Below are 15,194 nucleotides of genomic sequence, written 5' to 3' on the forward strand. Positions count from 1 at the left end.
GCACCTGCCTCGCTCCTGCACACCTGCCCTGCACCCCACACACCTGCCCTGCGCACCTGCCTCGCTCCTGCATACCTGCCCTGTCCCTGTGCCCCGCCCCGCCCTCTCACACCTGTCCGTGTACCCCACACAACCTCGCGCCCACACACCTGCCTTCACACATTCTCGGCGCACTTGCCCATGCCCCGCACACCCGTCTTGTGCTTGCACACCTGCTTCACACACCTGCCCTGCGTCCCGCATACAGCCGGTGCCCCACACACCTGCCTGCTCACGCCACACACCTACCTGCGCACCTGCCTGTACACCTGCTCCGTGCCCACACACCTGCCTGCCCTAAACTGCCCACGAGCCCCGAACACCTTCCTCGTGCGCTGGCAGAGGCTAAGCCGAGGCCCTCAGGGTTCAGACCCAACCAATGGGCCAATTCGGTGAACAACCACAGCGGTGTAGGATTAGCAGTCGCCCAAAGGCTTAGCATGTTTTCTTTTATATTTCAGTCTTTTTTCTTTTTTCTTATCTTTTATATTCCAGTCTTACTAAAATTGGGGACAGATTAATCGAGGTCCATCTTTTACAGAAACATTATATTTTGTAGATCTTGAGAAAAATTATTTCCTTTCCTTTAGGTAAATCCAAAGTAAGGTAAATTTGTGAGTAAGTTAGGGAACTTCTTTTATTCTTGTAAAAATAAGTCCAGGAAGGGATAGAGTGAGGTTTCTTTTGTAAAGAACTTGACTAAATTGTGTTTTCAACACAATTTCATCATTTTTGGTTATAAATTAAGGGTGAAGACAGACTGTGGTCTCTGAGTATCGCTCCATATCACTTAATATCATCGTGTATACAATTAAGACTAACCTCCTGCTGTCACCTGTTTTGTTGGTGCTGGGTTTCAGTGGTTTTACTCCATACCACTTTAGAAATTTTTGTTTTGGCCAGCCTGGCCAACATGGTGAAACCCCATCTCTACTAAAAATACAAAAATTAGCACGGTGGCGCTGGCTGTAATCCCAGCTACCCTGGAGCCTGAGGCGGGAGAATTGCTTGAACCGGGACCGAGAGGTGGAAGTTGCAGTGAGCTGAGATTGTGCCCCTGCACTCCAGCCTGGGCTACAGGGCGAGACTCCGTCTCAAAAAAAAAATTTTTTTTTCCTTTCGGGCTTCATGAGAAAAAGACAGTGCTAGTGCCAAACCAGCCATATTGCTAAGGATAGAACATAGGAATAGAGAAATGAACTTCAGGCTTCCCGTTCGCTCAGCTTGGTTCTCCGAACACCTCCTGCCGGATACTTTGTTACAGCATTGTTTTTTGTGGGTAAGGGGTTACTTAAAGGGGTTACTTTGTTGCAGGTCCCCTAACATGGTTTGCTGAAATGCTTGTTTCACCCAGAAAATGACCAACCGTTATTTTCACAAGTAGGTAGGAAGATATCCAGATACCTGTTTCAACCAAAATGATGTTTCTAATCAGTGATCGGAAACTCATGATTTACCATTGAACTGGGAAGAATTTTGATGCCTTTCAGTTTTTTTCCCCCTTTCAAAAGCGTGTGGAAGGCCAGTTCAGGGAACGCTAAGCTGTCCCAAGTCTTGTGCAGTGAAAGCATGTTAAGAGCCTGGAGGGAAGGACGGGACCCTTTTGTCCCAGCTCATGTGCGGATGGTGAAAGGGAGGTAACTCAGAGCCATGGACAGGGAATTAAGCTCTCACCTTCCTGTTAATCCATCTCTTTTGAATTCCAGTCTATTATCCTCCCAGTCCACAACGCTGAACCATGGCTGGACGAATGTTTGAGGTCTGTTTCGCAGCAGGACTTTGAAGGCACCATGGAGCTCTCTGTTTTCAACGATGCCAGTAAGGTATTTGTGAACTTCCTGTCGGGTGACTTAGCCCAGGGTCAGTAATGGTTGACCGTTCCAAGGGAAGGCTCCTGACCTGCCGGTGTTCTGCTTTCAGGACAAGTCTGGGGCTATCATTGAAAAGTGGCGAGTGAAACTGGAAGATTCCGGGGTCCACGTGATCATTGGGGGGCACAATTCTCCTTCTCCCCGAGGCGGTAAGTAAACATGCTTAGTTTATTAAACTATAATTTGCAGTTTCTTATCAACTTACACACTGAAACAGTTTCATGTTGTTCAAATACTGACAACAAGTATCCTGGTGGTAATTGGGGCGAACACTTACTAAGAAGCTGGTAGAGGCTGGGCGCGGTGGCTTACACCTGTAATCCCAGCACTTTGGGAGGCTGAAGTGGGTGGATCACTTGAGGTCAGGAGTTCAAAACCAACCTGGCCAACATGGTAAAACCCCGTCTGTACCAAAAAACACAAAAATTAGCCAGGTGTAGTGGTGTGTGCCTGTAATCCCAGCTGTTTGGGAGACTGAGACACAAGAATTGCTTGAATCCAGGAGGCAGATGTTGCGGTGAGCTGAGGTGGCGCCACTGCACTCCAGCCTGGGTGACAGAGCAAGACTCTGTCCCAAAAATAAATAAATAAATAAATAAATAAATAAATAATCTAGTAGACCTAAATTTCTTATTCTTTGATAGAGATTTATTATAGACCTAAATTTCTTATTCTTTGGTGTAGGTATTTATTACCATGATCTGAATGTGTCCACCCCCACATTCATACTTGAAACCCCCAAGGTGATGGTATTAGGTGGGGATTTGGGAGGTGACCAGGACATGAGGGTGGGGCCTCATGAATGGGATTAGTGCCCTTATGAAAGAGGCCCCTCAGAGCTCCCTCATCTCCTCACCCCCCCCCAGCTCTGTAAGAATTTGGGGAGAAGGCACCTCTGTGAACCAGGAAATGGCTCCCACCAGACACCGAATCTGCTGAGGTGCTGATCTTAGATTTCCCAGCCTCCAGAACTGTGAGAAGTGCCTGTTTGCCACCCAGTGTGTGGTGTTCTGTGGTGGCACACAGGCTATTCCAGCCCTGGCAACCACTCATCTACTTTCTGTCTCTGTAGATTTGCCTCTCCCGGGCATTTCGTGTAGATGGAGTCATGTTACATGTGCCCTTTTGTGACCAGCTACTTTCCTTCAGTGACGTGTTTTAATGTTCCTCTGTGCCGTAGCATGCATCGGTGCTTCATTTCTTTTCATGGTTGTGCATAGGTACCATGCTTTGTGTATCCATTTGTCAGGCGATGGGCATTGGGTTGTTCCACTCTTTGCTATTGCGAATGGTGACAGCATGAACATTTGTGTACAAGTTTTTGTTTGAACACTGGTTTTCAAATCCTTTGGGTATATGCCTTGGTGGAGAATTTCTGGCTCATGTTGCAATTCTGTGTTTAGCATACTGAGGAGCTGCCAGACTGTTTCCCATGATGATGCATTTTATGTTCCTGCCAGCAATGTATGAAAGTTACAATTTCTACATATCCTCATCAACACTTGTTATTTTCTGTTTTTGTTTTAATTATAGCTGTGCCAGTGGGCGTGAAGTGGTATCTCATTGTGGTTTTAATTTGAATTTCCTTGTTGACTAAAGATGTTGTGCCTCTTTTCATGTGCTTTTTGGCCATTTATGTATCTTTCTTGGGCCAAGCATGATGGCTCATGCCTGTAATCCCAGCACTTTGGGAAGCTGAGATGGGCGGATCAGCTGAGGTCAGGAGTTCGAGACCGGCCTGGCCAACATGGTGAAACCCTGTCACTACTAAAAATATAAAAAAAAAAAAAAATTAGCTGGGTGTTGGTGGCAGGTGCCAGTAATCTCAGCTACTTGAACGCTGAGGCAGGAGAATTGCTTGAACCTGGGAGGTGGAGGTTGCAGTGAGCTGAGATCATGCCAGTGCACTTCATTCAGCCTGGGAAACAGAGTGAATACATAATAAAACATAAATGGGCTGGGTGCAGTGGCTCATGCCTGTAATCCCAGCACCTTGGGAGGCCAAGGCAGGTGGATCACCTGATGTGAGGAATGTGACACCACCCTGGCCAACATGGTGAAAACTCATCTCTTCCTGGGTGTGGTTGCAGTGAGCTGAGAAAGTGCCACTGCATTCCAGCTGGGGCAGTAAGAGTGAAATCCCGTCTCAAAAAATAATAAATAAATAAATGCCTGTCTTCCTTGAAGAAATGTTTATTCAAGCATTTTGACGATTTTAACATTTGAGCTGTATGTGTTCCGCTGTTGAGTTATAAGCGCTTCTTATGTATTCTGGACACTACAGCGTTATTATTACACATAATTTGAAATTTTTTCCCATCCTTTGGTTTATCTTTTTACTCTCCTGAGAGTGTCCTTTGATGCACAAAAGGCTTATGATTTTGATGAAGACAAAATCTATTATTTCTTTTGTGGCATGTGCTTTTGCTGTCATTTCTAAGAAGCCATGGCTAAATCAAGGTCATGAAGATTTTACCCACATGTTTTCTTTGGAGTTAAACTTGTAACTCTTAGGCCTTTGATCCATTTTAACTTAGTTTTTATATATGGTGTGAGGCAAACGTCCAGCTTCATTCTTTTTATGTAGATATTCAGTTTTTTCAACACCATTGAAAAGACTATTCTTCCTTCATTTAATTGTCTTGGTATTCTTGTCAAAAGTCCATGGAAATTATATGAGTATCTTCTCTTCATATATGGTATATGTATGTACATATATGTATAAGTATCTGGAGTTAAATCCATACCGTAAACGTATGGATTCATTCCGTGACTCCCAGTTCTGTTCCCTTGGTCTATATGTCTGTCCTTACACCAGTACCACATTGTTTTGATTACTTTAGCTTTGTGATAAGTTTTGTGAATTGTTCTCTTAATTTCCTTTGAGATTGCTCATTTCTAGTGGATAAACAACTGATTTTTCTTAGTGTTGACCTTGTACCCTACAATTGTATGCTCTAATCCTTTATTAGCTCGAATAGTTTGCTCTTTGTGGATTTTTAGGATTTCCTGTATTTAAGACCATGTTATCAATGAGTAGAGATGGTTTTACTTCTTCTCTTACAATTTAGATCCATCCATCCTTCTTTCTTCTTCCTTCCTTCCTTTTCCTTTTTATTTTTCTTCTTTTTCTTTTCTTTTTCTTCTTTTTGACAGAATTTTGCTTTGTCAAAATCCAGGCAGGAGTGCAGAGGCATGGTCTTGGCTCACTGCAACCTCTGCTACCTGAGTTCAAGCAATTCTCATGCCTCAGCCTCCCAAGTAGCTGGGACTACAGGTGCGCACCACCACACCTGGCTAATTTTTTTGTATTTCTTGTAGAGATGGGGTTTCACCATGTTGGCCAAGCTGGTCTCAAACTCCTGACCTCAGGTGATCCACCTGCCTTGGTCTCCCAAAGTGCTGGAATTACAGGGATGAGCCACTGCTCCCAGCCTTTTTCTTTCCTAATTGCTCTGGTTGGTGCTTCCAGGACAGTGCTGAATAGAAGTGGCAAAAGTGGCATCCTCGCTTAGGCTCCCATAAGCAATTTTAGGGAAAAAGCTTTCAGTCTTTCACTGTTGAATATGATATTAACTGTAAATTTTATAAATGCCATTTGTTATACTAAAGAGGTTCCCTTTTAATTCTAGTTTGTTGAATTTTTGAATCATGAAAGGGTGTCAGATTTTGTCAAATGCTTTTCTGCCCCAATTTGAGATGATCATACAGTTTTTTCCCTTGGTTCTGTTAAGATGGTATATTGTGTTGATTGAGATTCTGTGTTGAACCTCTCTTCTGTTATTGTGATAAATCCCACTTGTTCAAGGTGTGTAATCTTTCTAGTATGTTTCTGGATTCAGTTTGCTAGTCTTTTGTTGAAGATTTTTGCATATATATTCGTAAGGGATATATTGGCATATAGGTTCCCATTCATATTAGTATCTTTGTGTGGCTTTGGTATAAGAGTAATACTGGCCTCATAGAAGTGTTTCTTCCTCTTGTTTTTTGGAAGAGTTTGGGAAGAATTGATGTTAATAATTCTCTGTGTTTGGTAGAATTCATCAGTGAAGCAATCTGACTCTGGGATTTTTTTGTTAGGAGTTTTGTTTTATTACTGAGTCAATCTCTATTTGTTCTTAGTCTGTTCAGATTTTTTTTTATTCTTGAGTCAATTTTGGTAGTTTGTTTCTAGGAAGTTGTCCATTTCATCTAGGTCATACAGTCGTTCTTTATACTGTCATAATCCTTTTAGTTTCTGTCAAGTTTGCTAGTAATGTACCACCGTCACTTTTATTTCAGCATTTTGAGTTGCCTTTCTTTTTTTCTTAATCTAACTGGGTTTGTCAATTTTGTGGACCCTCTTCAAAGGATCCACTTTTGGTTTTTGTTGATTTTTTTTGTTTTGTTATTGCCTATTTTATTTATTTCCACTCTAATCTTTACTATTTCCTTCCTTCTGCTAGCTGTGTGTTTATTTTTGTTTCTCTAGCTGCTTAAGGTGTACTGTTAGGTTCTTGATTTTACATCTCTTCTATGTAGGTATTTATAGTTGTACATTCCTTTCTGTGCCCTGCTTTTGCTACACCCTGAAAGTTTTGGTTTGTTGTGTTCTTGTTTTCATTTGTCTCAGCATTTTCTAATTAGCCTTATGCTTTCTTCTTTGACATATTGGTTGCTTAAGAGTATATTATTTAGCTTTCATTTATTTATGAATTTTCCAGTTTTGCTTCTGTTATTTATCTCTAGTTATTTTGCTGTGGTCAGAGAAGATATTTCATATAATGTCAATCTTAAAAAACATGTTTTAAGATATGATTTATGGCCTGACATGTCAGCTGTCCTGGAGAACGTGCCTTGTGCACTGGAGAATGTATGTTCTGTTGCTGTTGCTGAGTGGTGCGTTCTGCATATTTCTGTTAAGTATACTTGGTTTGTAGTATTGTTCAAATTCTAGTTGTTCTATCCATTATTGAAAGTAGAATGTTGAATCTCCAACTGTTACGGTAGAACCATTTCTCCCTCCAATTCAGTCGATCTTTGCCTTACTTAATTTAACCCTCCTGTTAGATGTGTAAGGTTTTATAATTGTTATATCTTCTTGATGAATTGACCCTTTTATCAATATACAGTCTTTCTTTGTGTTTCATCATAATACTGACCTAAAATCTATTTTGTCGATATTGATACAGCCACGCCAGCATCCTTTTGATTACTAGTTGTGTGGAATGTCGCTTTCCCTTGTTTCACTTTCAGCCTATTTCTGCCTTTGTCTCTAAAGTGAATTCCCTTATAGACAGCATTTAGATGGGTCATAATTTTAAAAATCCATTCTGCAAGTATTTGCCTTTTAATTGGAGAATTTACTCCATTTACATTTAAAGTGATTACTGATAAGGAAGGACTTTTGCCATTTTGCTATTTGCCTTCTATATGTCTTAAGTCTTTTTTATTCCTCAATCCTGTATTACCACCTTCTTTTCTGTTTAATTGCTTATTTCTAGTGTGCCATTTTGATTCCCTTCTTATTTCTTTTTCTGTATATTCTCAAATTATTTTCTTAGCAGTTACTGTGGGGATTACAATAAACATCTTAAATTTATAACAGTGTAGTTTGAATTAATACTTAGCTTCAATCATGTAACATTAACATAAATTTATAAACTTTTTTCATGAATATAGATTTATAATTGTTTTCTGGTGTGTGTGTGGTGGTAGGGGGCAGGGTCCATTCTGTCACACAGGCTGGAGTGCAGTGGTATAATTTTGGATCATTGCAGCCTCCACCCACTAAGTTCAAGTGATTCTTGTGCCTCAGCCTCCCAAGTGGCTGGGACTATAGGTGCATGCCACCACCCCTGGGTAAATTTTGTATTTTTGGTGGAGATGGGGTTTTGCCCTGTTGCCCAGGCTGGTCTCGAATTCCTGTACTCAAGTGATCCACCACCCCCGCCCCCGGCCTCCCAAAGTGCTGGGATTATAGGGATGAGCCACCACACATGGCTTGTTTTTTGTATTTGTTTTTAAAACCATATAGGAAAAAATATAAACCAAAAATAATACTATCTTTTATATTTACCAGTAAACTTTATCACTGATCTTCATTTCTTCTTTGTCTGTGAGTTCCCATTTAGCATTCTTTCATTTCGGCCCCACAATGACCTCCCTCAGTTTATCTTAGAATGTCTTAATTGCTTCTTCGTTTTTGAAAGATGACTTTGCTGCATTGGATATAGGGTTCGTAATTCACGGTGTTTTTCTTTGAGCACTATGAACACAGAGGGTCCCCAACTCACGGTAGTCCAACTTACCATTTTTCAACTTTATGATGGTGCAGAAGCAATACAAGTTCAGTAGAAACTGTGCTTCTGCTGAATTTTTAAAATCCATCCTGCCAGTCTTTACCTTTCAACTGGAGAGTTTACTCCAGTGCCGGCTCCCGCACACACTCGCCCTTACCTCCCTCCGTGGCAGTGAGCCACAGCTCCCAGTCACCCCTGTGTTTTTGACTTAACAATGCTGTGGACTTACAATGGGCTTGCCTAGGCAGGGGCTCATCCGAAGTTGAGGAGCGTCTGTGTGTTATCCCATTGCCTCTGGCCTTCATTGTTTCTGATGAAAAGTAAGCTGTTAATGTTATTGAGGGTCTCTTTTAAGCAACAAGTCATTTTCTCTTGTCACTTTCAATGTTTTCTCCTTGTCTTTGGCTCTCAGCATTTTTACTATGATGTGTTTAGTTGTAAACCTTTTGTGTTTATCCTAGATGGAGTGTTTATCCCAGATGTTGAGTTTCCTGGATGTGTAGATGAATGTTTTTCAATAATTGGAGAATTTTTCAGCCATTAGTTTTTAAACTTTTTTTTCTGCCTCTTTCTCTTGCCTTTCCTTGTACTTGCATTATGTATATGTTGGTACAATTCATGGTATTCCACCTTTCTCTGAGATGCTCTTCATTTTCTTCATTCTTCTTTCTCTCCATTTTCAGATTCAGACTTATCCATCTATCTTTATGTTTGCTAATTTTTTCTTCTGCATATTTAAATATACTCTTGAGCTCTTCCAGTAAAATTTTAATAATTTGAGAATTTTTCAGCCATTATTTTTCCAAACATTTTTTCCTGCTTATTTCCTTTGCTCAAGAATATTTTTATGCTCAACTGACAGTTTGGCTAGGTATAGAAAATTCTAGGTGCAAAATAATTTTTCTTAGAATTTTAGAGGAATTGCCTCATTATGTTCTAGTGTCTGTGTTTCTAACAAGAAATCTTATGCCAGTCTAACTTGTTATTTTAAAGATATTGTTTCTGAAAGTAAGATTTTTCTTTTTGTGCTTTTGAATTTTGAAATTTCATGATGCTGGGTCAAGGTGTGTCAAGGTTTCTTCATTCATCCTCTGTTTTTCTATTGAATGATTAGCTTGCATTCTTAGCTTTGATTGTAATATATCAGGGTCCTTTTAGTTTGACTTTAAAGTTTCCACATAAGACTTGAAAAAAATATGCCTGCATATATTACATGGGGTTGAACAAGTAGTGGTCAGCAGATGATAAATCTTTAGTTGGTGGGCAGGTTCCTACAGATTTTAGGAGTCATAGTGTCTCTGAAATAATGGTTGTCAACTTTGTTGCTTGTTAGAATCATCAATGAGTTTTAAAAAACAAATGCCTGAGTCTCACCCTAAGATATTCTCATGTAATTGATCTGGGGTGCAGTGTCGGCATTGGGATTTTAAAAGCTTTTCAGGAGATTCTGAGACATGTCCAGGATCAGGAGCCACTGCTTCAGAATGTGGTTGGGAATGGGCAGCTTCACCCACTTCCTAGTGGACTTGGTCCTAAGGGAGTCCTATAGCTACGACGTGTTTCACAGGCAGGCAGCTGAGGGTTTCGGGTCCCTCTGGAACGTGTCTGTGGGACAGCCTGGGGAGCTAAGTCCTCTGCTGGGTCCTGTTGAGATCTGTGAGGCTCACAGCAACTCCTCCAGGGTTTTCAGGGTGGAGGGAGGTGTCACAGAGGCTGTGGAGAGACTTGGCGCATTCGGGTGCCTATTGGAGGAGGGAAATGAATGAGAGAAATGAATCCTGCTCTTCCCGACACTCGGTTCCCTAAAGCTGCCTTGCGCCCATCCTCCTTCCTTCTGTTTTCCCTGTGTCGGGAGGCCATGACTCCTCGGAGGTGTCCGGGTGGCAGAGGCACCTGGACCGGGTCTCTCATTGATCCTGGGTGCGTGCGTCTCCTCCTGGGGCCCCTGCAGTCCTCTTTTCCGTCTGTGGGGCGGGCGTCGTCCTTATGTCCTGCATAACTCAGAGTGGACATGCCCATCGAGAGCAGAGCTGGGATCTGAACCCAGGACACCTTTCTCAAAGTTCCTGGGGGCCACTGGCAAGCGAATGTAAACACTTCTGAACACGGACTCTCAGTAACACAGTTTTGCTGCTTCGTGGGAGTAGTTTAAGCTCTCCCAGTCACCACCACAGCGGCAGCTGCTGGGCACCCCGTCTGTGGGTTGGCTGGTTTGTCTCAGCGTTGGTGTCTGCGCCATTGAATCGCCACCGTCGCTGAGCTAGATGCTTCGGTGCCCCTGCCAGTGCCCCGGCCATCCTGGACTGGGGGATGCGCCGGCCAAGACCTGGCCGTGGCCTTCCCAGTACAGCGCTGAGAACGACGAGGCCTCCCCATCCCAGACGGTGGCACCCCAGTCCCCAGCTGCATGGCGAGCAGCCAGGGCTCCAGGTCCTGTGGGTGGAGCGATGGATGGCGCATACTGCCCGGAGAGGAACAGTCCAGCAGACGGTCATGCAGCTGTTTCTCAAGGGATCGATTGCAGTCAGAGCCCGACGCACGTGTGAATGGAGAGCTCAGAAGCCTTTGATTCGAGAAGCAGTGAAGAAGGAGGAGGTGACAAAGGAGGCGGGAGAGTCCAGCGCCCGACGAGGGGCGAGCGGCCACGGGAAACAAGCAGCAGAGACAGCCGCCGGGCGTGATGCCAGCGCAGCTGGCCCTCGGGGGTGGGGACCGAACCCCAAATCCAGGCGGCTCCTGCACACGCTCCGTCCTCACCTCCCTCAGCAGGCCCCACGGGCATGCTGACAAGCCCCACAGAATGGACGTCTGCACCATCTGAATCCGTCCAGCCACATTCCCGCGGCCGCCACGTTGGTTACATTGAGTGCTTTGGACCAAGTCGTTTTGTCATTGGAGCCGGTCACTGTGATAGCAGTGTCCTCCCTGGCATACAGAGACGGCGGGAGCAGGGCGGGAAGGGGGGGCCCCCAGCAGCGTCTCAGCCTGTGCCGGGTGTGTTGTTCTGAGGACAAATTTCTGCTGCAACCAAACATACAAAAAAGAAGGTGGCTTAAAACACGCGCCCGGCCTGGGAGCGTCCGGCAGGGGAAGGCCTTTGCCTTTTGCAGCTTCTTGCCAAGATGTAATTCATGTTGCTTTTGATTTTTTGGGTGGAGTAGAGGGTGGCCCGATGTTGGTAGAGGTGAGTGGCAGCACAGCGGGGGGCTGAGGAGTGAAGGGAGCTTTGTTTCCAAACGCACCCCCTCCCTGCCCAGCGCACCCCCTCCCTGCCCGGCGCACCCGCTCCGCTGCCCGACACACAGCCCCGACAGACAGACAGCCCCATGTGCTCTGTTTAGGAAAGCAGAGAAAGCAGAGACATGTGTAAGATACCGAAGGAAGATTTTTAAAATAATTAGAAATAAAATAATTTTTAAAAGTTGGTTGTTTAAAAGAAAAAGAATCTTTTGTGTTGTTGTTTTTTTGTTTGTTTTTGGGACAGGGTCTCGCTCTGTCACCCAGGCTGCAGCTCACTGCACCCTCCACGCGCCACCACACTCGGCTAACACTGAAACGCGTTTTTAGTGAATCCTCCCACCTCAGCCTCCCAGGGTGCTGGGATTGCAGGCCCAGGAGCTGACCCACCAGCCCAGCCCCATGCCTGAGAGTCCACTTCACTCCCGTCCTGCGAGCCTCAAAGTGCTGCAGGAGGAGAGCCGGGCCGGGAGCTGCCCTGTCCACTGAGACACCCCGAGGGTGCGTGGCCACAGCAATGTCCAGGAAAGGGTCTTTCAACATGAACTTGGAAAAATAGCAGGTGTGGCCGGGCGTGGTGGCTCACACCTGCAATCCCAGCACTTTGGGAGGCTGAGGTGGAAAGACTGCTTCAGCCCAGGAGTTTGAGACCAGCCTGGGAAACACAGTGAGACCCTGTTGCTGAAACAATCTTTTTAATATTAGCCAGGTACAGTGGAATAGAAAACTCCTTACAAATTGGTTATTGTGGAACGTCCATTCCAACTTGCTTCTGAAATGTGTGTAAACAAATTCACTTTTGAAACGACTATAACCATCCTTTAAAATCCTTTTAAGTTAAAGACTATTAGAGGGTGTTTTGCTTCTTCTGTAGTTGAATGAAAACAAATCTAAAGTACTTTGGTGACTGTTGTGACACTCCTTGTCTAAAAACTTGTCCATTTTCAAATCATTTTGCCTTCCATAAAATGCCTTTTGTAGAACTCAAGCACACCCCGTTTGTGTGAATTCTGTCAGTAATAATACAATCTGCCATAAAGCTCTGAAGGACATGCACGGTCTGCTGCTGTCAGGTGTGGGCACGGAGCCCTCGTGGGGACCCCGTTCTGCACTTTAATACATTGGGGTCGGTTTGGTTCTATCTGAAAGGGACATATTTTCCTGTAAGAATATTTTTCTTAAATAGGGAGTTATATTGGCTGTTAAATAATATAGATCCAGAGTGTCTGTTTTCGGAAGTGCTGGGCATTTGAAAGGGGTTGATTTGTGTGCTGTAATTTCACGTAATAATGGAGCACCACATAACGTGGCCACTTGCTAAAACCAAAATCAAGCGGATCCCACCCCCTCCTCTCCAGGAGGAAGGAATGTTAGTATCTCACCGCAGTGTGCATTTTCCTGCTGGGACCATGGCAACCGGATCCCCTCACAAAGGACTGGCCTCCCAAACAGTAGCCCCACTCAAACATTTGACTTTCTTCAAGGCGATGATATTAAAGCAAATTCCTTGTCTTTGTCAAACACAGGATTCATTGTGAGAAACCTCCAGCTTCCTGAGTGAGATAAGTCTTCCTTCATTACCCAAGTTCACGGATTTGATTCTCCCCTGAAACCTGACACTCACAAGCCCCGCTGTGAGCGCAGCCCCTGTGACCGCGGCGTGCCCGTGGAAGGCCCCTTGTGGCCCCTTGTTCTCACAGGTGCTCTCTGCCCACGTTTCTCAAGAGGAGCTTCTGGGCGCTTGCCGTGCCCTGCGGGATGGTGGAGGCCACCATCTGGCCCACGGCGAAACAGGCGCTCACCTCCCGGTGCATTTCCTCCCTGCGCCTCTCACACCCCTGGCTTTCCGACTCTGGGATCTAAACTTCAGGGATTAACGCTAGAAATTAAACTGCAACCTCCTGTGAAGCCCCCACCCCTGTAGAGGGCACTCCTCCAGGTCGGAGAACGCAGAGAGGGTGGGAGACTGTGCCTCCACTTCTGTGCGGCCGCGTGGTCCGGTGGTGCCGTGAGCTTGCCCGTGTGGTCCGGTGCTGCTGTGAGCTTGCTGGGTGCCCCCAGAAACAGGACAGCCCCCATGGGGAGGGAGCCCTGCCCTCCCCTCCTTGGAGTGGAAACTAGGGAGTGCTGCACCGTGGCTGAACCACACCCTCGGCCACGTCTCCTCAGACCAGCAACTTTCTGCAGCTCGTCTTGATTTGTATGCTGGAGAGATTTCTCGTTGAGCTCTGCGCGCATCTGATTTGCTTTGTGTTTCTTTCCTGGGTGGCATCAGCTCTGTAACTGCCTGGTTAACATGATACAGGCCTTGCCAGCCTCTTTTCTAGGGAAAGCGGGGTCCTGCCCCTTGCAGCCTCCTCAGCGCCCTCGTTGTGGGCTAAATGCCACCTCTCATCCTAGCTGAGCCTGCCATCCCTCAGCTTCTGCTGTTCCTCCTCGTTCAGAACCTTCCTTGGTCACGCTTCCCGCCAGAGGAATGTTGAGCCTTCTTGGCCCAGCAGGCTGTTCTCATGCAGCTGGCCAGTGCCTGCTTCCCGCCTGCAGCGCAGCACCGGGTCCGGGGTCTGCCTGCCCTGCTCTGCTTTTGTCGGTTCACGTTCTCCACAGCCTCAGGTTCCTGCCACGGCTCCCTAGCCAGGACCTTGTCTTCCTTTAAGCCTCCCCAGCCCCGTTTTCAATCCCGTTCATTTGGCATCGTCGTTCAGCTTTTTCCAGCTCAGTTCTACTATCTTTGAAGATAAAGATTTTTTGAAACCCCTATTAAAATACAACATCCATGCAGAAAGGTATGCATCCTAATCATACCGTGGCACCTGGGGGGATCACAGGCCCCTGAAGCCCCCTCCGGCCCCTCAGTCACCTCCCTCCCCAGGGACGGCCACTTTCCTAGTTTCTCACGGCACAGAAGAATTTCGGTTGCCCTCGCAGTCTGGGCCAGTGCCCCATCCAGCTCCCTTCTCTGCTCAGCAGCCCAGGAGAGGTGCCCACGCTGGTGCACATCCCTGGTGTGAGTCTCCTTGGCCTGTGTGTTCCAGCTTTTCTGTTCTGCACTTACAACAGTGCTGCTCTTGGCCACGTGGGTTACGCTCTGCTGGGTTTATGCTGCACAGCCTGTTACGATCAGCATGGGGTCATGGGATGTGCACCCACGCTGGTGTTGTAGATGGTGGCAGTGCATTCAGCTCATCATAGAGATGCACGCCAAGATCATCACCCACCAAGCCTCCATCTCAGAGACCTCCACCAGCCCATCACACACGTGCAAACCACCCACCGAGTGTCCATCTCGGTGACCTCCACCAGCCCATCACACACGTGCAAACCACCCACCGAGTGTCCATCTCAGTGACCTCCACCAGCCCATCACACACGTGCAAACCACCCAGTGTCCATCTCGGTGACCTCCACCAGCCCATCACACACGTGCAAACCACCTACCCAGTGTCCATCTCGGTGACCTCCACCAGCTCATCACACACGTGCAAACCACCCACCCAGTGTCCATCTCGGTGACCTCCATCAGCCCATCAAACACGTGCAAACCACCCGAGTGTCCATCTCCGTGACCTCCATCAGCCCATCACACACGTGCAAACCACCCAAGTGTCCATCTCGGTGACCTCCACCAGCTCATCACACACGTGCAAACCACCCACCGAGTGTCCATCTCAGTGACCCCCACCAGCCCATCACACACGTGCAAACCACCCAGTGTCCATCTCGGTGACCTCCATCAGCCCATCAAACACGTGCAAACCACCCAAGT

At 46.0% G+C, this 15,194-nt stretch overlaps 1 protein-coding gene across 6 annotated transcripts in view; it reads left to right on the forward strand.

The window, feature by feature from the left end:
• The window catches only part of B3GNTL1 (UDP-GlcNAc:betaGal beta-1,3-N-acetylglucosaminyltransferase like 1), a 72,214-nt gene that overhangs the window by 868 nt on the left and 56,152 nt on the right, over positions 1–15,194 (forward strand). For 5 of the 6 annotated variants that reach the window (XM_017524711.2, XM_017524709.2, XM_017524707.2 and 2 more), the window contains exons 2-3: positions 1,746–1,862; positions 1,960–2,059. In XM_017524711.2, the coding sequence (XP_017380200.1) occupies positions 1,746–1,862; positions 1,960–2,059 (217 nt within the window). Of the gene's footprint in view, positions 1–1,745; positions 1,863–1,959; positions 2,060–15,194 lie in introns of those variants that run through there. The other variant, XM_037737132.1, reaches the window with a different exon arrangement.

Source organism: Cebus imitator, unplaced genomic scaffold, assembly GCF_001604975.1.
Source record: "Cebus imitator isolate Cc_AM_T3 unplaced genomic scaffold, Cebus_imitator-1.0 Scaffold36, whole genome shotgun sequence".
Taxonomy (NCBI): Eukaryota; Metazoa; Chordata; class Mammalia; order Primates; family Cebidae; genus Cebus; species Cebus imitator.